Genomic DNA, 27,038 nt, shown 5'->3' on the forward strand with positions numbered 1-27,038 from the left:
TTATCATCTAGATAACTCTTGTACTCTTCAATGAGCACAGATAAGGATCTAGTGTGAGTTTTAACACCTGCCCTTCCCTCTTGATTTCTGATTCTCATGCAGATGAGTCTGTGGTACTTGTTGGGGCAGCAGTCTTAGTTTTCGTCCCCAGTGGCCTGGGCTGTGTGCGCGCCACAAACCAAGTATAGCCCTCTATGGGGCAAGCCCCAGTCGGCTTGTGTGTGGGCACGTACAAAAGCGCGATGCGTGACCGCCTTGGCAAAAGACAAGATTTTTTTGTCATTTGGCGCAGTGGACGAGAATCTGCCACGTCACGGCGGCGTTCAACCAATGAAGGTGAACAAACCACATGATGTCATGGCTGCGCCCCCACCACGCACCCGCAAAAATCTTACCTGCTCTTCTGGACGTGAGAGGCGCTCCGATGCGCATGGTCACGCAGTGACTGAGGCCGTAGTCTTAGGCCGCGCTTATAGTGCCGGTGATGCGACGTCGCCGAAAACAAATACATTGCAGCTGCATGCGCTTATAGTGCACGCGATGGCGACAAGCCGAAAACCTGAAGCCGGCAAAATTAGATTTTTCAAGGGCCGTGTCACGTGACGGCCCTTGAACAAATCAAATTGCCAGAATCCCGCGACGCCGCCACCCAGCGAAACATAACTTTCGCCGGTGGCGACAGTTGACGTCAGCCGTCATGTTGCCATCGGCGGCACAATAGGCACAGCCTTTAAAGGCTTCATGCTACAATCCTCCCTTGCAATAAGGACCCCAACATCTTAATAAACGAGACCACACATTTGGCTGGAATAAAAAGGTCACAACTTTATTTTTAACCACATGTTAAAATCCACGAAACTGCCTTCCAGCCCTAATATGTTAGGCCCGTTGCCGCAACGCGGCAAACAGGGTTGGACCTCTTAATCCACATCTCCTATAGCAAAAGGAGAGATCCTTGCCTGCCACCTTTCAGCTGTGTTCCCTCCATCGCCTGCTGTCTGCCCAGGATGCATCAGCTCACCGCCCCCTCTTTGTTGCAGCCGTACAGCCGGCATGCTGTTTTCCCACGATGATTGGGCATTGCAGGTCCATGGCACCGCCGGTGCCTCCTGCCTGTCAATCCATAGTTGGGGCTCTACCCGGACCCTCCTGCCCAGTGGGCGTCCATACCTTTACCTTTCCTTAGCATCACTGTAAGCATGGCTGGAGTGGAGGACCCACTGCGTGGGACCGGTGAAACTTGTCCGGTAAATACACCCCGTCTTGCCTGTGCCAACTGCCGTCTCTTGTATTAAACTCCCCGTGCTTGAGTACCATTCCACTGCAAGCGAGAATGAATCTGCACATGGCTGTGTTTATTCTTTTCCTTGCTTTGTACACCCCACCCAGCTTCCCCCCCACCCCCATGTCATTCATGGTATGATTTCCGACCAGATGATTATTACCCCCCTTCATACAGCCTTTAAACAGGCGCAGTCTGGTTTTCACTGGTAAATCAGTTCCAACGATTTGCTTTGTGCTAAATCTTTGGCATCCAGGTGCCACAGAATGATGACTGGTTTTACCTTGAAATCGGTTAAGGCCTTCAACAGAACTGGGAGCAGATCATCCCAGCGCATACCTCTGTTCCCTAGCCATCACAGATACATCCTCTCTTTTTCTAGGTCCAGGTGGAGGCTTACCCTGCTTACTTGCTCTCTCTTGTGCCCAGTAAACAAATGAGTGTCCCACTTTCCACACTTGACGGGTTTTACCGCTTGCCCCTGGTGGAAAACATGAAAGCATTATACATTTGTGTCACAGATTTGAGTGCCCTTTGGCCCTGTTGTAGACCTATATGCATTAGACTTCCACCTCGCCAGCTTTTTGATCTGCTCTATCATAGAGCCCTCCTGCACAGCTGCTTACGCTGCCCCAATCTTAAATGAATGCGTCCCAAATACCTTGGAGTCCGTACCCCCCATTGCTACGCACTTTTGAGGATGCTCTGGAACTGATAAGGGGGGTCGGCCGTGGTGAATGAGAAAATTGCCCCTGCCTTGGGCCTGCCCTCCACGTAGTGTTTTATGAGTCTGACTGGGCGTAGCTTTTTTTATTGCTGTTTTTTTGTGAAGTGGACGCAAGTCCCCTTCCCACCCTGATCAGTTTAGGACCTGTGTATTTTGATTGCTACGTTTGCCTGTAGTAAACCTAAATTAGTGCTTGTTTTTGAAGCAGCCACCAGCTCGCTGACCCTGAAGGCGCCAAGAAATGCTGTTCTAAAAAGCTCCCCTTCCGCTGCGCCTGTGCACTCCTGCTTGGCAGCATTGATAATCACCTCCAGCCTGTCTAGCGTAATTGGTTCCCTTTTTTCTGTCTCGCTGGTTTCCCCCCATCCCAGCCTATCAGGAATCTCCCGACAATTAAATCTTTGGTTATGTCTTTGAGGCTGTGTAAATTCAGAATAAAGAACAACCCCGCCAGCATGGCTCCTGCCTTGGCATGTGTTATTCCGGTGTGTTTCTGGGCTAGCGGACACCTAGAGAGCAGTATGCTGCTGTCTCTAACCCTTTGTTCTGACGCTTTTCCGAATGCGAGTGCATAGATAGGCTTCCCATGTGAGAGGGGCTAGTGACCTTTGCACCAGATCCATCAGTCTGATGTCCCTATCTTCCTAAGGTGATGTGGGCATGTTAGACCTCTAGCTGCGGGTACCGCTTGCCCACCCAATTAAACCGCAACAGAGTGTCAGCTATTGTGTTTAGCCTCCCTGGGTCATGTTTGGCCCTGAAATTGATGGTGTATGTCATGCATCTCGGCACCAGCCTGCGCAGGAACTTAATCACTGGTGTAGGTTATCAGTCTATTCCCCTTTAAAATAAGCACAGAAACCGGGGGCCCCTGCCACATGTGTAAAAATCACCAGCTCCTGATTACTCTGGCCTCTGTCTATCCATAATTTATTTCCGTTAAAATCCCTTAAGAAAATCTCCCATATCTTTAAATCTGCTTTCAACTCCTTTGTGATCCTAATGTGATACAGTAGCCGGATTACCCCTGCGGTTGCTCTCTAACCTTCTACTGAAACTTCTTCCCATGGGGATAACCCTGCACTGAAATTGAGGAGGCCCAGCAGGGCTTGCATTTCCCACTGTGTGACACTCCTACATCCCTGAATCAGACTCCTCAATTTCACCATCTTGTCCCGTGGTAACCTTGACTCCCTAGCCATTGTATCTATTTATAAACCCAAAAATGATAGCCTGCTGACAGGGCCCTGGTTTTGTCCTCCATTATACTGTAGGTACGCCTAGGTCCCTCATGAGTCTGGCGCTAAGATCTAACAGCCCTTTACACACTGGAAGTCGGGGGGTCCCACCAGGAGGAAATCATCTAGATCAGGGGCGCACAAAGTTTTTTGCTGCGCCCCCCCCCCCGCCTGCTCTCCTCCATTGTGCGCCCCCTCCTTACCTCGCTTACGTTACCAAGGCAACCGTGACGTCACATGTCCTGAAGCCAGCTGAATCCCGCTAAGTAGAGGTTGCAGAGGCCTCGTGCGGTCCCCCGGCATTTTATTTAAATGCCTTGGGGAATAGTGCGGGACCTCTGCAACCACCCGCACCACCCAAAAAAAATCTCGCGCCCCCCTGTTTGCACACCGCTGGTCTAGGTAATGTGCTATGGTCTCCCTCCCCGACTTTTGCTCCATGCACCAGTGTATGAATGTGCTAAAGACCTAAAAATAGGCATTTGAAATGGTGCAACACTTGGGGAGGCACATAACCACATAGTATGAACCCTCTGGTTTACACCCCATGAGCCTAAAACTGCTAGGGTGCAACAACCGGAAAGCTGATTCTATGTCTCTTTTTGCCACAATGGACCCCCTGCCCTGTGTCCTGATTATGTCAATAACCCTTTCTCAGAAAAAATGCTTTCTCCTGGTAGAGGTATGCTTGGCGCCATGGCAGCATATTTTGTATGTTAATTGGTGTCGCTGCCCTTTCTAGGACCGCTTTGCACATGCTGGGGGCCCCTGTCTTTTTTTAAACATTTGGTCGCTGCGTGGCTCCCTCCGCAATTTGAACATGTGTGGCTGTACAGTCTCCTCCCCTTGCGCATACTTTCTGGTTAAAGTCCCAGCAGTTCCCTTTCTTGACCTCTCCCAGTTGTTAACTGGAAGGCCGCCCACCCGGCTCTTTACTAATGGGAGCCAATTTTTCCGGCGTGACCTTGCGCAGCCGCAGATGAACATCCTTAGTGCCAACATTTGAAATCAGATTCCTGTACAACCTGCACCTGAACTCCTCCTCATATCTGTACCGTGCTTACCCCCTTATGTTTTGTTAGTATCACTGCGGGGAGAGGCATACCTGGAGGTGGGGTGGTATGAAGGGGTACAGATGGAGCTCTGAAGGGGGTAAAAAGCATGCTCCAGTGAGTGGATGAAAGGGGCAGCTTCTGCACCCATCCTTCTTGGTGCGTTAAATCCTCTGGCCTCCTAGTCCCGCTTTCTCCCTTTAAATAAAACCTCCCCCCCATCCTTCAGCCAGCTCAAACCAGCCCTAATGGAGCCGACGGACCATTCTGGCCCTCTGGCTTACCTATGATTGGTCTTAAAAAAAATAAACACTGGCTAAAATAACTAACATTAATCCTTGCACCTTTCTCATAGACATGTCAATTCGCACTGATTTTCTGTGAGTTTTACTGATTTATAGCATATGTGACCTTGTAGACTTCAGTGGAGTCTCACTGATAAAAAATCCATACTTTTCCATTAAAATCGTATTTTGTCAACCCAAATCTCATTGATTTCAGTCCTTGGAGTTTGACATCTTTGTTCTTATCAGATCTTCATTGTTGAAACAGAAAACAATTAAGAGTTCACTCACATGCATTACACTTAGATTGTAAGTTCCTCAGGGCAGGGACTCCTTTTCCTATTGTTATATGTCTGAAGCGCTTATTCCCATTATGTGTTATTATATCATGTCACGTGTATTGTAAATCCCTATGTACCTGTGTGGCGTTATATAAATAAAGCAATATATATACATACATACAGTGCATACATGCATACATTCCTACATTAGAGCAGGGGTGCACAATATTTCTCCCCTGCACACCCCTGCTCACGCCCCCTCCTTACCTTGGCTCCGCGTTCTGTCATCACGACGTCATGTGAAGTCACGTTGCCATGGAAAACGTGGCATCACGTGACCCTGCTGCATTATTTGACGCGTTGCCATGGCGATGTGCCGCCAGTAGTCGTCTGAGCCAAGATAAGGGACCCTACAGAGGCCTTCGCTGCTCACCCGGCATTTAATTTAAATGCCTTAGAGAAGATCGCAGAGACTCTGTAAGTTCCGCGCCCCCACCAGAAAATCTCGTGCCCCCCAGTTTGCGCGCCCCTGCATTAAAGGGTTCCATGAGGTGCCTCCCTTCTACACCATAGGAATTGCACCTCGTGAGACCCCTCTATTTCCCTCCCCAACTCCCTATGTATTTCTTTAACCTCCGTTTCACTCCTTCTCTTCCTCACTCACCCCCTCACCTCCACCCTCCATCAATTGCCCCAATCTCACTCAATCCCTCCCTGCCTAGCAGCCCAACAGCACTGTTGTGACTTATTCCTTATTCCTGTTTGTACTGTAACTATGCATATTTTAGACCGTCACTTTGTCAGAGCAGCATGTGCTTGTGTGCAGGAAGTGCTGGCTCTGCCTCTCCAACACCACTTCTTGTTACCAAATGAAAACGTTTGCATGACAAACCATACTTCCTGTTTCACTGTTGAAGATGAAAAAAGAAATGCAAAAATGTAAAGTACCAGTCAGACATTGCAGTGCACACAGCGCTGTACATGCCCCTTACAACCTTTTGTGTGCTAACTGTACAGGAAATAAAGTGTTCTTCCATTAGCGGAAATCAGGCAGTCCTTGGAGATGCGCCATGATAATTTCAGCTACGGGACCCGCTGGTTCCCGAGATATATACCGGGAAAACTAGCGCCACTAGTCACTGGATGTTTAAATCCCCCGTGTCACGCCGGCCAATAGGAAGCTGCAACAGATGACGTTGCATCTTCCCATTTGCCTGTGTAAAGCAGGAAATTTAAACCATCTTTTTGTTTCCCCTTGAGGGGACTGTATCAGGACTACATTTATATCAGGGATTGGCAACTCTAGTTCTCAAGGGCCACCAACATGTCCGGTTTAAAGGATATTCCTGCTTCAGCACAGGTGGCTCAATCGTTGGCTCAGTCGGAAACTGCACCACCTGTGCTGAAGCAGGGATATCCTGGAAACCTGACCTGTTGGTGGCCCTTGAGGACTGGAGTTGCCCACCCCTGGTCTAGATGGAAAACATATTTAGCATTACGAGAAAGTATAAGGTTGTGGTTGTGGTGTACTTCTCAACAGGGTGTGTGTGTATACATGTGTGTGTGTATACATGTGTGTTTGTATACATGTGTGTGTATACATGTGTGTGTGTGTATACATGTGTGTGTGTGTATACATGTGTGTGTGTGTATACATGTGTGTGTGTGTATACATGTGTGTGTGTGTGTATACATGTGTGTGTGTGTGTGTATACATGTGTGTGTGTGTGTGTGTATACATGTGTGTGTGTGTGTATATACATGTGTGTGTGTGTGTGTATACATGTGTGTGTGTGTATACATGTGTGTGTGTGTGTATACATGTGTGTGTGTGTGTATACATGATGTGTATGTATACGTGTGTGTGTGTGTATACATGTGTGTGTGTGTGTGTATGTCTACATATGTGTGTGTTTGACTCCATGTGTGTGTGTGTACGTGTACATGTGTGTGAGTATACGTGTACATGTGTACGTGTGTGTGTGTACGTGTACGTGCGTGTGCATACGTGTGTGTGTGTATACATGTGTATGTATACGTGTGTGTGTGTGTGTGTGTGTGTGTGTATGTCTACATGTGTGTGTGTATGACTCCATGTGTGAGTATACGTGTACATGTGTACATGTGTGTACGTGTGTACGTGTGTGTGCGTGTCTACGTGCATGTGCGTGTCTACATGCGTGTGCGTGTCTACGTGCGTGTGCGTGTGCTTGTCTACGTGCGTGTGCGTGTGTACGTGCGTGCCTACGTGCGTGTGCGTGTCTATGTGCGTGTGCGTGTCTACGTGCGTGTGCGTGTCTACGTGCATGTGCGTGTCTACGTGCGTGTGCGTGTCTACGTGCGTGTGCGTGTCTACGTGCGTCTGCGTGTCTATGTGCGTCTGCGTGTCTACGTGCGTCTGCGTGTCTACGTGCGCCTGTGTGTATATGTGTGCCTGCGTGTATACGTGTGTCAACATGTGCCTGTGTATATACGTGTGTGTACGTGTGTGTGTAGACGTGTGTGTACGTGTGTGTGTCTACGTGTATGTGTGTGTATACGTGTGTCTACGTGTGTGTGTATACGTGTGCCTACGTGTGTGTGTGTGTATACGTATGCCTACTTGTGTGTGTGTATACGTATACGTGTGTGTGTATACGTGTGTCTGTGTGTATACGTGTGTCTGCTGTGTGTATACGTGTGTCTGCTGTGTGTATACGTGTGTCTGCTGTGTGTATACGTGTGTCTGCTGTGTGTATACGTGTGTCTGCTGTGTGTGTACGTGTGTCTGCTGTGTGTATACGTGTGTCTGCTGTGAGTCTGCTGTGTGTATACGTGTGTCTGTATAGGTGTGTGTGTGTGTGTGTCTACGTGTGTGTCTGTGTACGTGTGTGTGTCTGTGTACGTGTGTGTGTGTGTGTGTGCCTACATGTGTGTGTCTACATCTGTGTGTGTGTGTGTCTACATTTGTGTGTGTCTACATGTGTGTTTGTGTACGTGTGTGTGTCTTATGTATAGAGATATATATAGTGTGTGTGTGTGTGTGTATATATATATATCTATATATATATATATATATATATATATATATATAGATATATATATTTATGTATAGAGATATATATAGTTTGTGTGTGTGTGTGTGTGTGTGCAGCACGGGGCATGTGGAGGGGGGAGGGGGGAGAGCAGCACGGGGCATGTGGAGGGGGGGAGAGCAGCACGGGGCATGTGGAGGGGGGGTGAGCAGCACGGGGCATGTGGAGGGGGGGTGAGCAGCACGGGGCATGTGGAGGGTCCCTCCTGCAAGGCTGGCGGGAGAACCCCCCCCCCACCCCCCCCCACCCCCTCGAGGTGAGGCGGCGTTGCCGAGGAGCGTTGCAGGCGGCGCCGGGTAGGCTGGGCGGGAGAGGTGAGGCGGTGCCGAGGGTGCGAAGGGCAGGGCCGGGGGGGTGAAGGGCATGGCTGGGGGAGGGGTGAAGGGCATGGCTGGGGGGGGGGGTGAAGGGCATGTCTGGGGGGGGTGAAGGGCATGTCTGGGGGGGGTGAAGGGCATGGCCGGGGGGGGGGTGAAGGGCATGGCCGGGGGGGGTGAAGGGCATGGCCGGGGGGGGTGAAGGGCATGGCCAGGGGGGGTGAAGGGCATGGCCGGGGGGGGGGTGAAGGGCATGGCCAGGGGGGGGGGGGTGAAGGGCATGGCCAGGGGGGGGGGGTGAAGGGCATGGCCAGGGGGGGGGGGGTGAAGGGCATGGCCAGGGGGGGGGGTGAAGGGCATGGCCAGGGGGGGGGGGGTGAAGGGCATGGCCAGGGGGGTTGGGGGTGAAGGGCATGGCCAGGGGGGTTGGGGGTGAAGGGCATGGCCAGGGGGGTTGGGGGTGAAGGGCATGGCCAGGGGGGGGGTGAAGGGCATGGCCAGGGGGGGGGGGTGAAGGGCATGGCCAGGGGGGGGTGAAGGGCATGGCCAGGGGGGTTTGGGGGTGAAGGGCATGGCCAGGGGGGTTGGGGGTGAAGGGCATGGCCAGGGGGGGGGTGAACGGCATGGCCAGGGGGGTTGGGGGTGAAGGGCATGGCCAGGGGGGTTGGGGGTGTGGGGTTGAAGGGCATGGCCAGGGGGGGGGCGAAGGGCATGGCCGGGGGGGGGGTGAAGGGCATGGCCAGGGGGGGGGTGAAGGGCATGGCCGGGGGGGGGGGTGAAGGGCATGGCCAGGGAGGGGGGTGAAGGGCATGGCCAGGGAGGGGGGTGAAGGGCCTGTCCGGGGGGGGTGAAGGGCCAGGCCGGGGGGGTGAAGGGCTGGCCGGGGGGGGGGTTAAGGGCCGGGGGGGGTGAAGGGCCGGGGGGGGTGAAGGGCCGGGCCATGCGCCGGGGGTGAAGCGCCGGGGGGGGGGGGTGAAGCGCCGGGGGGGGGGGGGGTGATGCGCCGGGGGGGGGGGGTGACGCGCCGGGGGGGGGGGGTGAAAGATCCCTTCCCCTGCGGTAACTTACCTCGCACCGGGCCGCGCTCCTCCTCGGGTTCCTCGGCGGTCTCCGTTCCCCCCGGCGAGGCGGAGCTGAGACGCTCAGGTCACGAGGTGGTGTGGGCCGTGGCCCGTGCAGAGAGAGCCGGAGCAGCACGCGCGGGGATGGTGAGTTGGGGGCGCGGCCTCTAGGCCTGAAGGTGCGAGCGTGCTCGGGGGGGGGGGAGCGGTCTGTGGGAGGGAGCACCGGGGGAGAGGGTGAGCACCGGGGGAGAGGGTGAGCACCGGGGGAGAGGGTGAGCACCGGGAGAGAGGGTGAGCACCGGGGAAGAGGGTGAGCACCGGGAGAGAGGGTGAGCACCGGGAGAGAGGGTGATGTTGAGGTCCCGCGGAGTGGTGATAGGGGGGGGGGTTCCGTTGTTGCGGGCCAGCCGCGGGGGGGGGGGGGTCAAGGGCGGGCAGCCGTTAAGGAGGGTGGAGTGTTTGTGTGTTGAGGAGGGTGGAGTGTGTGTGTGTTGAGGAGGGTGTGTGTGTGTGTGTGTGTGTGCGTTGAGGAGGGTGGAGTGAGTGTGTGTGAGTGTGTGTGCGCGCATTGAGGAGTGTGTGTGTGTGTGTGCGTTGAGGAGGGTGGAGTGAGTATGTGTTTTTTTGGCCCGTCACTCCGCCTCAGGACAATGAGAGGTGTGCGGGGGCGGGTGTGCGGGGGCGGGCGGGCGGCCCAAGGGACCAATGAGATTTCCCCTAGGGACACCGGACATCCAGGCAGGCAGGCAGGCATGCATGCATGCAGGCAGGCAGGCATACAGTGCTTTCACTAATATAGTATAAGATGCAACCCCTGAGGGGGACTTTGTCTTCAAAGTGTTCAGAATATATTACAATATTAAAAATAAATAACAATACAAACTATTGATTATGTATATTGGAATGTTAGTTTCATTAATAAAAATGTTGTATTCGTTATACAGGATGCATTGTCAAGGTAACTTAACTCTTGCAGTGTAGTAGCTGCCAGGAGGAGTTTAATTCTCTACCCAATCTGTAAAAAAACAAACCATCAATCCCTTGGCAGGTTTCCTGTGTATTAGAGACACACTTAGGAACAGGATTTAAAAGGAGCATTATGAAGTTTGTGCCATAATCCCCCAAATTGGCAGGGACCCAATGTTAATAAAGTGTATAGAACAAGTTTAGGGAGTGAATGGGATACTCAACAGGCCAGCGTGCCTGCAACGGGAAATGCAAGCTGACTCTTTATCTCCTTTGTTTAGTTCAAGGGTTTGTTTCCTGCTCTTGGGGGACATGTTTAAGCTTTGTGCTTAAACCCCTAATATAATACATGCCACATATTCGACATATTGTATAACCCAGTTATGATGATTCTAGAATAAACCCAGAGAGCAAAGGGAATGTTTTCACAAATAAATCGTCTCTGAGCATCAATCTATCATGGTGTAGGCCCGTATTGTGTAAGGTGTGAAAAACATATGTAACCCCCCTAACCCCTCGGGCAGGATATAGATGGATAGTAGGTGTTAGTGTTGCTCACCTGTTGGTACAAAAACAAAAAGAGAAACAGCGCAAAAAACCTCATGGTGTAGTATATTAAAAAGTGTTTATAGTGTTAAACAGGTAAGTATTGCACGTACATCAAGGAAAATATATATTAGCATGACATGTATAGGGACATGTTACCACTACAGCAGACTGCAACCGTGGATCAAGTTGTATCAGCCCAGCAACCGGATCGGATCTCTCCTTACACTCCCAGGTGGCAGTCCTTATACACCCTCCACTCGAGTAGATCAAGGCCCCTCACTGTATGGTGAGGATACAGCCGCCGCTGTCACGGAGAGAAGGGCTCCCTTGCCTGTTCTCGGCATCAGCTCACCGCACCGACCCTGGTGACGTCATCAGATGGCGTCGATGAAGTTTCTCACGTCGCGTCTTTTGCGGGTAAACGGTGAAGACAGCCAGAGAATGTCCCGTAAAAAGTCAATATTGGCAATACAAATAAACCTTAATAGGTGGTGATAGGAACGCGCCCTCTTCTTTCCAGCGCGTTTCGTATATGAACTATACTTCGTCAGGGAATATCGGAGGTTACTAAATGGGCGCTCTTTATACCTATACTCCTCCTGTGATTGGCTGTCGGTGGATAATCCAGCCCCTCACTCAGGGAAGGCAAAAAAATATATAGTATTCTGCACTAAACTTATACATCTTTAAACACCTATACTTAAAGCGAATACATTTATAATACATTAATTTATTTAAACAACTTTATATACACAGTAATTTCCTATTTTCGCGCAAAAAACTGACGTCATAAACACGCCCACAATGCGTGATGACGTAATTGCCTCACTGGGACCGCCCCCTGAGTTCTCCCTAACGTCCATATGAATGGGCTACCACTCCCCTCCTACCTCGCGCTCAGTCACACCTCGGAGGAAGACCCGGCAGGCACGGCCACAATCCCCATGGGAAATTACTGTGTGTATATAAAGGTAGTGATGTGCAGATCAAGCATACTCCTTGATAAAGTGTATGTTTACACGAAACGTGTAGGAGGGTGTTAACCTCCATTTTTAGATGGATTAAATAAAGAAGAATTTTTAAACATATTTGCTTGGGACCCACTCTTGGCGGTGCGCTGGTTTTTTTCTATCTCCATTCTGTCTTTTGAGACCAGCATCTCTCTACTTGGCTGCACGCCTCTATGGGACATTGGAAGGGGATTGTTGTGAGTATTATTTATTATTCATTGTGAGTCCAGGAACCATCCCCATGAGGGCTTGATTTAGGTTACCTTGCCTTTTATCTTGCCCTTCAGGGATCATTGGTCCATCTGGGGACTTTACTTCAATTATTTCCTCACATACCCCCATGTCCCATATTGTTTATCTGCTTATTGCAATTACTTCAAACGAACAAGGGATCAAGCGTTGAGCGCCTTCGTCACTTTAATTGTTGTGTTGGTAAACTGGAGCCTGGGCCTCCGTGTATAGGAAGCTTGGAGTATGGATACGGTGCAGCACCTCCACCTGCAAGGGCCCAGCCGAAGGCAGGGATTCATTCCTCACAGGACCTGTATTAAATGAGTCCACTTCAGGAGTGCCAGGAAGGGTAGAACAGAACTGGTTTATTATAGTCTTGATATAATAATCATATAGTAAATTACATACAGCGTCCTTCAGCATTAAACCATCCACCCATATCTGGGCAGATACAAGGTTCACAGGGGCTAGTACCTGGGGTAATTATCCTCACCCTTACCTGAGCCAGATAGGCTTCAGCAGTAACTGATGCCTGAGGTAATTAATCCTCACCCTTATCTGGATAGATAGGCCTTAGCAGGACTCAGGAGTCACTCCTGTACCTGACTTAACTGGGGCCAGGGCAGGAACCAGATCCACTCCAGGACTCAGACTCAGAACACCTCAACCCCAGGGGAAAGGGGGAGGGCCCCCAATTTATATACCAAGTACCAAGGGGGTGTGAACCTTTCTACCCACAGTCTCTGGGCAGAGCTTGCACCCCACTAGTCACATGACTTCCTAACTCTGACTCATGCCTCACCAGACTAGCATGTACCTGGAAGTGCAACATTGTAACATACCCAGGAGCCAACTCACATGCACAGCCATGTGCCAAGGGTTTAACCCTAAGGCCTCGGGCATGGTCAGCGCTTATGCGCTGACCCGTGCTGAGGTGCGCTGCTGCTCGGCACTGAGCCCCTGCAGCCGCAATGATGGCGGCTTTAGCAGGGGCTCGCGCACGCGTTCGCACGCTTGGGGAAGCATGTGTCTCACAGAGTCTTCAGATTTTTCTGCTTGCCGGAACGCAGGGCCGGTCACGTGAGCGGTTCGCCTAATGAGGGCGAACCAGCTCCGTGATGTCACTGGCCCTCCCCCGACACGCCCACGGACGGCTGTATAAGGCCAGGGAAAGCACCGCTTTCCCTGAGCCTAAGCGCGCCTCCGCACTCGGCAAACCACTATGTCCCAGGCCTAAGGCTGTGGCCCCGCTGGCGCTGACCACGCTCATGCTTGAGTGGTGACGTCACCAACTCTCCAAGCACGAGTGCAGATGTCCGGTGAATTCTGCAAGCGTGGGGGGGGGGGTCATCGGGGGGCCTATTGAGCGCGCTTCAAACACACTTTTTTTTTCTTACTTCCCAAGCACCAAGCTTGGGAGGGCGTGCGTACCCGCTACAGAGCTTAAATTGTAACATTCCTGTGCTGCACATAGCAACAGGTACATTACTTTTGAGAAATCTAAGCATCTTTAAAAAAAAATAGATATATTATTATTATTATTATTATCTCTATATTATTTCGTTACCTTTATTAAAAACGAATTTCCTAAGCTGCCGATCGATTGGTTCTCCCGTGATCAATCGGCAAAATCCTGTTTCCTAGGGTTCACTAAATGACTGCCTTTAAGTTTCAAATCAGTCCTCCAGGCAGTGTAACGCAGCAGCTACTGTACAATGTATTTTTATATTACTAAGGTAACATTATCTATTGTTACAGTTTACAGCTCAAACTGCTGGGGATATTGGATACGAATTATCACATAAATTTAAATCTTCTTCAAATGAAGGGGCAGAGCACCACTCCATAGGATTTGTAGAAAAATCACAATTTGTTGAAGTGAAATCAATAACCTGATTTGGGGGAAATCAGTTCCCAACTTGTACCTTTGTCAAGAAGCTAGTGTTTCACATAAGCATCCCTTATATACCTATTACAGTGATAAATCTAATTATCACAAACATGTAAAGTGTTACACGATCTTGCACTTGTGGGGAGGTGGCTAAAGCCTTCTATAGAAATCAAAAGAAGCTCAGTATTAAAACTCATTAAAAATTGCATTGAGTGGAATTTTAAAATAAAAAAGTAGTACGTATTATCCTATACTAAAGAAGTGATTCCTTTAAAAATTAATACTAATAAATACATGTAGGATATTGCTTGGATTGCTCCTTAAGGCACATCTCCACAAGGTTATTATCAGAGGATCAGAGGTGCTTTCTGGTAACACATGCACAGGGCCGCAGGAAGCTTTCCCGGGGCCCCAGGACTATAGTTTTCACTGCCCCACTCCCCCCAGTGTCGGCGGCCTTGCAAGACCCCCACTCTATCTCAAACCCCATTTTCCCTCATCCGCTCCTTCTACCCTCTCTCTCTCCCTCACGCCCCCACCTATCTCCCTCCCTCATGCCCCCATCCCTCTCCCCCATCTCTCTCTCTTTCTCCCCAACCTCTCTCTCCCTACCACCTCTCTCTCCCTCTCCCTCTCCTTCCCACACCCCCACCTACCTTTCGCTCCCCCAATTCACAACCCCTTCAGCAATACACATAATTCCCCTCCCCAATACACATATTATGCCTACCCCCCTCTCCCTAATACACATAAGCACCTCCCTCATTCAAATACCCCCTCCCCAATTCACGCAACCACCCTCTCTCCATTCATATAACAACCCCCCTCCCCCATTCACATAATAACATAATAACCTCCCCCTACCATTCAAAAAACACAAATACACACACTTTTCCCCTTAGAGAGAAGCTTCCAGTGCCATGCCAATCAGTTGGACCTAACTTTCGGACAGGGCCTGCACAGGAGGCCAGCCCCACTGCAATGGGGGAGGGAGAAGCCAGCTGCAGTAGGGGAGAGCTGGGGCTCAACAGCTGGAGGCAGATATTGGGCCTGACCTCTGGCTTGGGCCCAACTTCCAGCTCTGGCTGGTCACCCTCACCCGCCGGGCCTGGGACAGTAGTCCCAGCTGTCCCCCCCTGTCGGCGGCCCTGGAGATACATTTTGAAGCTAAAATTCTATAGTCTTTAAGGACACACTATGAAGTATGTAATATTCAGATATCAAAGTGCCTTAACCCCTAAAGTGCCCTCATAACATAACCTATACATCAAAAGGGCTGGCATTTCTGGGGCTCTTATGATGTACAAGGTATGACATGCTAATTATACTTGTCTTCTAGAGGGAAACTGCATTCATTGGTTCATTGTAGTGGTAAATGCAATCAGAATAGAAGTGTTGCCCTTCCACTTCTATTTACAGCACTGCCAGTTGTGAAGCTATCACAAGGTTGCGATCCTAGTCTTCTGACAGCAAAAGGTTTTTAAAAAGTGGTACTGTGCCTAATTTCAAGAAACTTGAAAACTGCTGAATAATGAGGCAATGCCTTTTTGGATGTAATTTTAGAAAATGATTATACACTATTACTTCTCTAAAAATATTAAGGAAGAGGGACTATTTAAACCCAACTCACTTTGCATGAAAGAAAAACTTGGACTGTGATTTACCACTTATTTATTTATTTATAAAATGTTTTACCAGGAAGTTATACATTGAGAGTTACCTCTCGTTTGCAAGTATGTCCCGGGCACAGAGTTATGATAATACATGGTTATATTAAATGATCAGAGGTACAGTCAATTCACAGACATTTCATGGACAGTTAGACCATCAGAAGTAGCTAAATGTTGCACAATAACATATCTGTCATAACCATACATTACAGTTATTCGAACATTTCTCGAAATGGATTTCGAGATCTCCCCGTGATCCTCAAATTTTGCCGCAGCACACTAATGGCCCATCGGATTAACACAGCATGAGTCCCTGCTGTGGGAGTCCTACCGGGTCTGCCTGTCTGTAAGAGACGCGCAGTAAGAGATAGGCTGAATCAGTCGCACTAACTGAGTGCCTCTCACAGGCGATCGCGGGGGTTTTATTTCATTTTAAACATTACAGTAATGTAGCAGGGGGTCTTCGGAGCTAAACCGCATTGATTTCAGGTCCGGGGACCCCCTACTTCCCAAGATACAGGCCCCGGGTATGGGGTGGCGGTATCTCCTATGCATGGAAATATCTCGCGTCACGTGATCGGGACATTTCTATGCATAGGAGATACCGGTACCCCATAACGGGGCCTTTATGTCGGGAAGCAGGGCGTCCCCGGAACTGAAACTAACGCGGTTCTGCTCCTGAGAACCCCTGCTCATCTACACTAGTCATACATTTAAATTAAAATATGTAGTAAGAAGTAATAAACACAGCCAACCCCCTGTGCCCCCACATAAACCAATATTTATTATAAATAGACACAGGATTAATACCAGGCTGGCGGGGGTCTCCGAGTGGTCCCGACGGGTGTCCGCAGGCCCCGTAGTGCACCCCAGGGGTTCCCAGGGTGTCTGGGGGCCCTTTGGAGGTCCCCGCTAGGATCTGTGGACCTCCAGGTGATCCCTGTGGGATTCTGTGCACCCCAACTGGGTCCATGGGTGGTCCCTGCGGGTGTCTGGGGGTCCCCGGGTCATCCACACAGGTCCCTAGGGGTCGTTGGGTGGTCCCTGCAGGTCCCTGGGGCCCCCACAGTGGCGGGGCCCCCAGATCCTCCCCCCAGGTGTCTGTGGGTCCTCAGGTGTCCCCGTGGGCGTCGTGGGCGTCGTGGGTCCTCAGGTGGCCCCGCTGGCCTGCGGTACCATTCCTGTATTTAAAAAAATAATCATGGCCTGCATTTCAATAAATACACCTCCCCCCCACCAAATTCATACAGTACAGTAATGGGCAAAATAACTATAATCCAGTTATGGATAATAGATAATTTGCCCATTATTAAAAACAACATTAGCCAGGCAGCATAAATAAAGTAAATAAAAACAGTTCTACCTACCCTTGCCAATGTGAAGGGCATCCTCGTCAGCATACTGCAAGGCCATGTCCTCCGTTGCCAGAAAGCATACATAATAAATAGAATCTAACGGCACCTAGCCCCTTAATCACCACAGCGGTTAATTACCTGCCCCGCTACGCACCCGGGAAGCCTAACCTCCCACCCCGGACCCACTATACCCACCCTGTACCCATTGATTGTTACAGTTGTACATCATACCCATATAATATGGGCATAAGATACTATAGCAGTCAATGGTCACCCTAATACAAAAGCCTGAATGTCCAAAATACACAATAATAAAACCTATACAACAAGCACAAAAACACCCAAACTGTAAAATTAAAAGCAATAGGCAATCAATCAATTACCTAAATAAAACCACTAGCCAGCCAATCAATTAAAGAAATAAAACCACTAGTCAATTAATTACCTACAGTAAATAAAACCACTGAGAGGCACATGCGCAACGGGTAGGTGAATGGAGGCTTAGAGATTAGGCTCCGTTCCCTCCTGCACTTATAATTGATTTATCTACAGCAGATGCGCGAACAACGCAGTAATTCAAACCTGCAAAGGGTGTATAAACAAACAGAGATGGCTTCGAGTAAAACACTACGCCGCAAAACTCAACCGGTGTCCAATTATTTAAAAAACAAAGATGCAGCAAGGGCAGACAAACCGGAGACCCCAGCAAAACCGGCCACATCAGACCCAGAAATAGATACCCCGGCTGAGGAACCAGACGATTTAGAAGTGATGCGGCGCAAAGATATGAAGGAATTCTGCGCTCACATGAAGAAATTCTTCAAATCGGAATTGTGGGCTCTCAGAAAAGATGTGGGCGCGTTGGGGGAGCGAACAGATGCTCTAGAGTCCAAATCGGACGACACTGTGGTTGCCCTAACCCAAACGCAAAACCAAATGGCCACCCTAAAAGATCAGGTCAGCTCCCTGGAGGACAAAATAGAAGAGGCCGAAAACAGAGACCGGCGGTGTAACATCAGACTAAGAGGAGTACCAGAATCCATTACTGACCCAGAGGAGTTCGCCATGAAATGGCTAGAACACCTCTTCCCAGACATGGCGGACAGAGATCTCCTTTTGGATAGGTGCCACCGTGCACTAAGGGGGAGACCTCAGCAAGGAGACCCCCTCAGAGACATAGTGCTCCGATTTCACTGTTACCGCACTAAGGATGAAGTGTGTAGAATATCCAGAGAAACAAAGGTCATGGAATATGAACAAATCAAATTTCAGGTGTACCATGACCTGTCCCCAGCCTCGCTTGCCAAGAGAAGAGCTTTGGCCCCCGTTACAAGAGCAATGAGGGATCAAGGCATCCGATACCACTGGCTGTTCCCGTGTGCGCTCCTGGTGCTAAAAAACGGAGTGGCACATACTCTAAAAAATGCGGAAGATGGCGAGGGTTTCCTCAAGCGAGTTTCAGGATACTCACAGAGTCCCCCTCGTCCGGTGGCAGCTAAAGATGGCGCTCCTGCGCCTTATTGGAGTACTGTGGGGGCCACCTGGCCGGAGGACAGATCTGCAGAGGAGGCGACAAGCTCCATCTAAGTTGCCTTCCGCTATAACCGTTCCCAGATATATGTGACTCCCCTGCTAGATTGGATCAAAAGGACCACCAGAGAATCCGACCGCAATGGTCCTTTCTGGGATCCCCCCTGTCCCTAGGATATGGAATCCTGGTCCCACACCGTGAGTAAATAAAACCACTAGCCAACCAATCAATTAAATCACACTCTGAAAAAAAACGTGTAAAAGCTCAAAGAGTGACGGTCAATGTTGCTGGCAGCAGCCATTAATCATAAATAGTCATAGGAGTTTGCACCGGATAATGCGGGTTAAAAGGGTACACATAACAGTGCAGGATAGCAGGGAAGGCAAGGAGGGCTTAACGGAACACTTTTCAGGGGATAGTACGTGAGAAAGCAACTCACTCAGTCTCCCTCGGTTCACCCCGGCTGCGCCCGGTGTGGAGTACACGTTACTCACAATCGATCACCGCCTGGCTCCCTGGAAGTCCAATGTAGCCCCGACATGTAGAGACGTCTCCCTGGGACATCTGGTGGTGGTTGTAGATCCTCTCACAGTAACAAAATACACAGGCAAAGAACCATATCCATCCGCTCCAAGAAAAAAGTAGAACTCACCAGCAGGAAAATTAAAACCTAATTTATCAAACTACATATTACAGACAGGCAGACCCCGGTAGGACTCAGGGACCCCTGCTGTGCTAATCCAATGGGCCATTATGTCTGCAGCGGAACATCTCGCAACCTCCACGTGGCATAACGCAACATTTACCCAGGTAAATGTTCGAATAACGGCCGCTGCATCTGTAGCTCAATGTGAAAATCATGCAATACGCATTTTTTATGTTATCTCTAAAACTTGAGTTAACACGCTAACATGTTATAACATGATATTGATGCTGAGGCCTGTTGATTGTAATGTGAGATTGCTGCATCATCTATTACATTTGCAATAACATGTTTAACATTCATAGATAACAAAAAATAATTAATACACAATAGAATATAAGTATAAAGCAAATATGATCAGCTACTCTATTGCATTTGGTACATTTGACACAAGCTTGTAAGGCTTGTCCTGAAGGTTTATTACATTTTAAACTGAAACATAAGGACAAAACAAGATATAAATTGATACATGTGACTTTAATACTGTACTGTATGTCTCCCCCATTAGATGCTCTACTAATTTATTTAGAGCTGCAGTTCAAGCATTATCCTACATGTGTTTTTTTTCTTTTCTTCAGATAGTTTTTATTAGTTTTCAACATAGTACAAGTTATAGACGTGTGTTTTTTTAAATAAATCAGTTCTTTACTATGAGTAAATACTTGTAGCATTGAAATAAATAAACAATTTTAAAGACATTTTTAATGTATTCTAATGCAACAAGCATTTTTGTTCCTATAGCAACCATTTACAAAGTCACATCCCTTTTCCCTTCAGAAACAGCGTCACCTTTTTGAGCCCTAGGCTAAGGCCCCGCTCCCTCAGTCAGCGCGCCCGCACTGCAGACAGGCGAGGCGCTGACAGACACAGACCGCGATATGCGGTCTGTAGGGAGCGGGAGCCGGAGCGGGAGGTGGGCGGGAGTGGGAGGCTTGAGCGGGAGGGGGGGCGTGGCTTGAGCGGAGGGACCCGCTACTCCCCCCCCTCCCTCCACGGGCTCGGGCTGGAGCTGCTGATGGAAGTAATCAAAAGCAACACACACACACACGGACTCATACACACACACACACACGCAGGCACTCATATACACACACACACACACACACACACACACAGGCACTCATACACACACACACACACACACACACACAGAGGCAGGCACTCACGCACTCAGGCACACACATACACAAACACAGATAGGCACTCAGACACACACACAGACAAGCACTCACGCTGCTTTCCCTCCACACTCCTCCCCGCTCCCCGAAGCCACACCTCCTTCCGAAGCCTCCCCTCCTCATTGGCTCACAGCCACACCACGTGACGCGTCGACGCTAGGGATTACAATTCTCTTGAATCCCCTAGCGGTTGACGCGTCACAGCGTGTAGTGAGCTGTGCCGTGAGGGGGGACCGGGACCGGCTCGGGAGGATTCCCCTGCTGGTGGGGAACTCTCGTGTGGCCGCCGGGTGCAGCGGGTCCCAGCCCTATCCTCTCTCTAGCAGTGAACCAATTGAATCTAGTGCCTGCCTGGTCACAGAACTTTGGCCGTCAGTGCAGCAGAAGAGGACCCAGCATGCATTTAGTGAACCCCGAGCTGAATCTTCAGCGATCAATTAAAGGAGAATGGATCGATCAGCAACTTAGCTAATGACTTGTCAGTGTGTAGATTGTATTGATGCACATATTGAATGATTTAAAAAAAAAATTTAAACGACAGCTTGAACTGCAGCTTTAAACTATACAATTTAATTTGCTGATACAAGATCTGCTAGAATTATACAGGGTACTTACTGTAGGTGTATGATTCAGCAGTTAGTTTTATACTCTAGTCTAAATAACTTAATTAAGATCCTTGTTAAGGCCAATGCATCCAATCTTGGTGCTTATTACAGAACCACCACTGGCACATATTTTACCCCAAAAATGCATAAGCATAACTTGTAAGTGTTCATATCAAAATGGATTTGAAGCAAAAGATGACACTGTGTGCTCATTTGCATTCATTTCCCAGACTCCCTTGCTACATTGGAAGGACTATGCTAGGAGATAATGGTGAAAATCAGGGTTGCAGACGTGAATTTGCTCACGTGAATTTTTTAATTTGCCATATATTTTCAAAGCTTCAGTTTCCTTTTCTGTGCGTGCTGCATTATAAATGTAAGCTGGTTTGATATCTTGAATTTCAACTATCAAGTATGCTATAAATATTTGGCTTACAACCCATATTTTTGGTATTATTTTTTCTCCAATCTAACATTTTACCCCACCTTTGTCACTGGACATGAATCTGTTAAGCCTATTTGCATGATGCAAAGGCAGGCATGGAATTTCTGTTATGTTCTGAAAAAGAGCTGTTGATTGAAGGAGAGGCTGCGGATTTGGATGGGAGCCAGCATTTTCCATGTTTATACACGTCTGTTTTACTGGACGATTCGCATGCTAAATATAGTCCATGGCAGCTTGCAGTCATGCATGATCACATAATTTATAACCCCCCCCCCCAACTGGCACAACCCATGAAAGGCTGGGTCTTATGAACTAGAGGCAGAAGGTGTGTTCTAACACACTGCAGTGAAAAGATCCTGAGCATAAGCTCTAAGGCAATTTCCCTGCAAAAGTGGTGCAAATTGCATAATTGTTGTGTTGCGTCTGTATGCGCCAAGGTATCAAGGACTTTGCCACAGTTTTTGTGTCATGTATGTCAGCTTGTTTTTTGGGGAGTGTCAAAAGAAGGCTTTGGGTATGAGTTACATGGCACACAAATTATAAAGAGAGGTACTGTATCCAATTGTGTGCCACTTTTCAATGTGTGCCCAAAGATCTGCCAGGTACGAGGTGACAGCCTTCTGGCTTAAAAATCTGCACTTTATGTAAGAAACTGGAGGTGCATGTTTGGTGCAGTATATGTGGCACAATTTTGGGGCAAAATTGGTGCAGTGCATCAAAACACGGTTTTCTGTGCTTTGATATACCGTATAAGTCCCCCTAGGTTCAAGTGTCACCTACCCCACATTCTGTGTTACTAGGCTACGTCTGTTAACATTCCTGTTCATCAGGGGCCTTGCTTAGATAATCAGAGCGGTACTTCCTTGTGAATGGTATTTCCCTTCGATTTATATATTATGATTATAATATTTAGTTGAGTTTAAATGCCAACAAATTTAACAGCAAAGTACAATGGAGGGATGAAATACAGTGGCGTACAAATAATATAACAAATATACTAACCAGTAGTACATACTAATAAAATAGGTACAGAGGCTCCCGCTCATAGAGCTGCAGCTGCTGGTTGTAGACCACTTGCCTTGAGAATTCTGCACTAAAACCATCCAATGCTGGGAGATTTCTGCAGCCAGACTAATGGCCCATCAGATTAACACAGCGGGAGTCCCTGCATTTGAATGCGACGCCCCTGTGTGAATCCTACAGGGCTGCGAGTCCATTCAAATGCAGGGACCCCCGCTGTGTTAATCCGATGGGCCATTACAGCCTTCTGTGGACAATCTCACGAGTTACTGGGAGATGGTCACAGATTTTCCAAGGCAAGTGGTTTAAAACTGGCAGGTGCATCTGTATGAGTTTACAATTTAAAGATAAAAGTAAACACATGCCATATAGGAGATAGGCTGGTGCAGCTGAGGTTCTGTAACTGCTCACTACAAACCCGATAGCTGAAGTTCACTTCTCTCAGGTGACATCTGTTATAAAAGAAGCACTAGGAGGGAAGGTTGATGGTATCAGTGAACATTGGATGGATTTCTTCTTTCCTTAAGCAATTGAAAATAAATATACTAGTATAGTGGAAGGTGTTTAAGACTGGAGACTTGACCTGCTTATACAGGTCAATGATTTGATCTATGTGTCAGCCACTGAACCTCTGTGTGGTTTTGTAGGCTAATGCTTTAGTTGAGAGAAATGTAACTGGGTATCACATATTATGGAGTGTTTACCTATTAAATAATAAAATAATGTAATCATCCAATTAACCTCTTTTTAACAGCAAGCCACGTTTTCTTTACGGTTAAATATATTATTGCTACGTAAAATAGCCCCTGATAACACAGAGATCTTTTACATCGGGCTACATATTTACTTCCTTAACAGCTATTTCAATGCGTTGCTGATTACATCAGGATATGAAAGAGGTGAAGCTACAAAGGAAGAACAGAACGATTGTGTATAAACACTAAGAACAAAAAAAAGAATAAGCTGTGGCTTCAAGCTTGTGTAACAGCTTTCCTATACTTCTTTTATATAGATTCTGTTGTGAAAAGGATTCCCTGCAAATCTATGAAATAACTTACTGTGCAGTATCTATCACATCATGTTACTAGTGTGCATTTAACTTTCTTATAAACCCAGCCCTTATGTACTGTTATATTCGATTTAGTGCCCAGGACATACTTGAAAACGAGAGGTAACTCTTAATGTATTACTTCCTGGTAAAATATTTTATAAATAAATAAATAAAATAAATTGTGTTTTTGTAGAAAAAAGGGTGCTGAAAACACGAAACAAAGTAAAATGAGTTTATATCTAAACTACAATACATCATTTAAATAAAGAGATTTGGTAGCTACACCAAGTTAGTATCTCAGCCCAATTCCTAATAATTTCAGAATAAATATATAGATTTTTTGTTCAATCTAAAAAAAAGTGCTGAAAAGTACAAATTCTAGAAATTACATTATTAAATATGCATTTTATTTTTCCAAAGTTATGAATGTGCTAATGATTCAATTTTCAATATTTAATTGTCCAAAAACTATTCGTAGTGCTCCAGTACTGGACATAATATGACCCTTTCCCCCTTTTATGCTTTCATGAGCATCTGAAATGTCCACCGTAGGTTTTACCCCAGTTGTGCTAGTTTCTGTCTGTATGAAATTTTATTGTTAAGTATTATAGGCTAAAGTTTGCATGTAAAGCATGCTTATTATTATTATCATTATAATGTTTTTGCTATGCAGAAGGGTAAAAAGGAAACTATGAGTCATATGTTTGTATTATACATTGTTAACGTTTTTTTTTATCTTTTCATCTTTTAATACGCTCTGCTTTCCCCACTATACTAAGACACTAAGGTAAGTTCTAGCTTCTGTCATAATAGCTTGTCTGATTTGAAGGCGGCTGGCTCTCACCATTATCATTGACAAAACTGGGAAAATTCATAAAAGTAGACAAAGAAAAATAAAACATTTATGTTTTAAATGTTTAAACAGAGTGACAATGAGACATCCTGGTCTGACAATATTGCTTGTTAGACTAGATCTCTTTGTACACTTCTTGTGGTTTATTTAGATATTGTGGCTGTGAATACGTGTCGCTAGGTTACAATAGAAATGTTACAGCTACAAACTAGTACAAATAAAGCATAAGCATTACAGTCATAATTGCCAAATAGCATTTCAGGGAGGCTTTTTCTCTGCTAAGTGTAGCCCAATAATGTCACAATTTCAGTTCTGAAAAGTAGCACAAACATTAAAAAATGTGCGTGATACAGTAGTTATACAGTTCATACATATGATATGAAGCACAATTTGAAATTATTAATACTTGTTATGTATGTGTATTTTTTTTATATAACTGGTATTTGTAAATCTAAATTATTAGTGTAATATTATTTATAATAGTCGTACTGTGAAAATAATACATTTTGGTTCCCTTCCTTCCTCCGGATTAAAATACTGTAAATACAAATGTAGGATTAGTATCTGTCGTCTAAATTTAACATTGGTTGAACTCGATGGACATACTGTATGTCTTTTTTCAACCTGATCTACTATGTAACTGATGTAAAATGAAACATCCATGCTGCATCCAATATATTTTTTTAAGTTGATACATTGCAACTTAATTCTGTGCTAGCAATATTAAGTCTTTTTATGGTTTACATGTAAATGCACAAAAAAACACCCCCAAAAATCACCTGTGTACTGTACATTACAAGATATAAACACAGTGACAATAATGCATTGACATTAATAGCTAATATTAACCTTTAAACAATCATATACCTAATATAATTACCCTATTAACTCGATTCTAAGACTCCATTGATTCTAAGGTGCACCCTTGATTTAATAAAAAAAAATTGGGGGAAAACCCCCCACTATATTAAATATAAAGAATTTTTTTTAACTAGCAGACAATTGCATACATTTATCTATACTAGAGAGAGGCAGACACAGAATGGGGAGAGAGAGACAGTATCGGATGAGTGGAGAGAAAAAGGAAGGAAGGGGGAGGGGGGAGGAGAGAATGGAGGGAAGGGGGGGAGGAAAGAATGGAGGGAAGGGGGTAGGAGAGAATGGAGGGAAGGGAGGGGGAGGAGAGAATGGGGGAGAAAGAGAATGGGGGGAGGGGAGAGAGAGAATTGGGGGGGAGGGGAGAGAGAGAATTGGGGGAGAGGGGAGAGAGAGAATGGGGGAAGGGGGGAGGGAGAGAATGGGGGGAGGGAGGGAGAGAATGGGGGGAGGGAGAGAATGGGGGAGGGGGGAGGGAGAGAATGTAGGGACACAGACACACAAAAAGACACAGCGACACACACAAAGCCAGACACAGACACACACACAGAGACACACACACAGGGGGGGTGGGGGGGACTCGTAGTTTCGGCAGCCGCAGCTGTGAGTCGCAGAGGGGGCGTGCGGAGGGCTCATGGTGCCGGCAGCCACACCGCTGTGAGACACGGAGGGCTCGTGGTACCTGCAGCTGCAACGCTAAAATCATCTGTGCGTCGCAGGGGGGCCAGCACTTCAACCCAGCAAACAAACAACATCAACTGTGAGTCACGGGGGGAGTGGGTGGGGGGCCGTGGTTCAAGCTGCCGGCCACAGCTTCTTTTGGTAAAACACTGAAAGCTGCAGCGCCCGCTTTCTTCTACAGCGTGGATGATGCTGCTGGAGAAATGACGTTCCACAGCGCCACACAGAACCCCCCCCCCAAAAAAAAACAACACGGCTCCAAGAATTGGGGAAAGAAGAAAAACAAGGATAACAATATAGGTAAATGTTAGGTAAAAATGTGGAATTATGGCTATAAGTGATAGAAAATGGACTCACATGGAGTGCCTAGGTAAAATGCACATAGATAACAATGATAACGCACAAGTTGGAATTTGTTTTCAAGCGATATGCCTGTGCGATTTCCCTCCAGTCTGAAAGAGCTGGCAGACAGAAACTGCTACTCCCTGCACAGCGGTTACAGGCGATTGCGCTGTTTTAATTTTATTAACATAGTGTTGAAGCAGGAGGTCTCCAAAGCTGAAAGTAATGCGGGTCAGATACTGGAGACCCCAGACTTCAATCCTATGCAGTAAAAATAAATTATATTCACATGCTCACCGCGAACCCGAACTTGCCACCCTTTAGGTGGTGGAAACACAATATGAGGGTTTAAGGTGCGATGTGCATATCAAAACTAACTGAATAGTTGTTACTGGCAAAAAAATGCGAGTTTGGGCATATTTTGAGCTACCGCACGGCTTGTCAGAGCAAGAGTGCTAACGCTTGTTAAGAAGCTGTTTCCAAGCGATTTTGACGTTATGGGAGTTTTCTGAACAGCTACACATGCAAAATCGCTTGGAAAGTGCACTTAAGTGTTAAGACACTTATTGAAGCTAAGGCCTGGGACATAGTAGGTTGATCAGCGCTGGGCAACGCTGACGCTCATGCTCCCCTGCTCACGCAGGAGATTTTTCTTGTCCCTGCATGAGCGTCAGCGAGCGCGCTTGTGTGCAGGGTGGGAGCCGGGCGGGTGGCGGGCATGAAGGCGGGCCGGGAGGCGGGGCTAGGGCGCCACGTCACGGC

At 47.6% G+C, this 27,038-nt stretch overlaps 1 protein-coding gene across 1 annotated transcript in view; it reads right to left on the reverse strand.

Annotated features, from left to right (window-relative positions):
• Nucleotides 1–12,186, reverse strand: part of LOC142494677 (uncharacterized) — a 53,621-nt gene extending 41,435 nt beyond the window's left edge. The window contains exons 1-2 of the mRNA XM_075599110.1: nt 12,108–12,186; nt 1,683–1,763 (exon numbers count right to left, since the gene is read on the reverse strand). Coding sequence (XP_075455225.1) covers nt 1,683–1,763; nt 12,108–12,186 — 160 coding nt within the window. The remainder of the gene's footprint in view (nt 1–1,682; nt 1,764–12,107) is intronic.
• Between the last annotated feature and the right edge of the window lie 14,852 nt (nt 12,187–27,038).

The sequence above is a fragment of the Ascaphus truei genome, chromosome 5 (assembly GCF_040206685.1).
Source record: "Ascaphus truei isolate aAscTru1 chromosome 5, aAscTru1.hap1, whole genome shotgun sequence".
Classification (NCBI taxonomy): domain Eukaryota; kingdom Metazoa; phylum Chordata; class Amphibia; order Anura; family Ascaphidae; genus Ascaphus; species Ascaphus truei.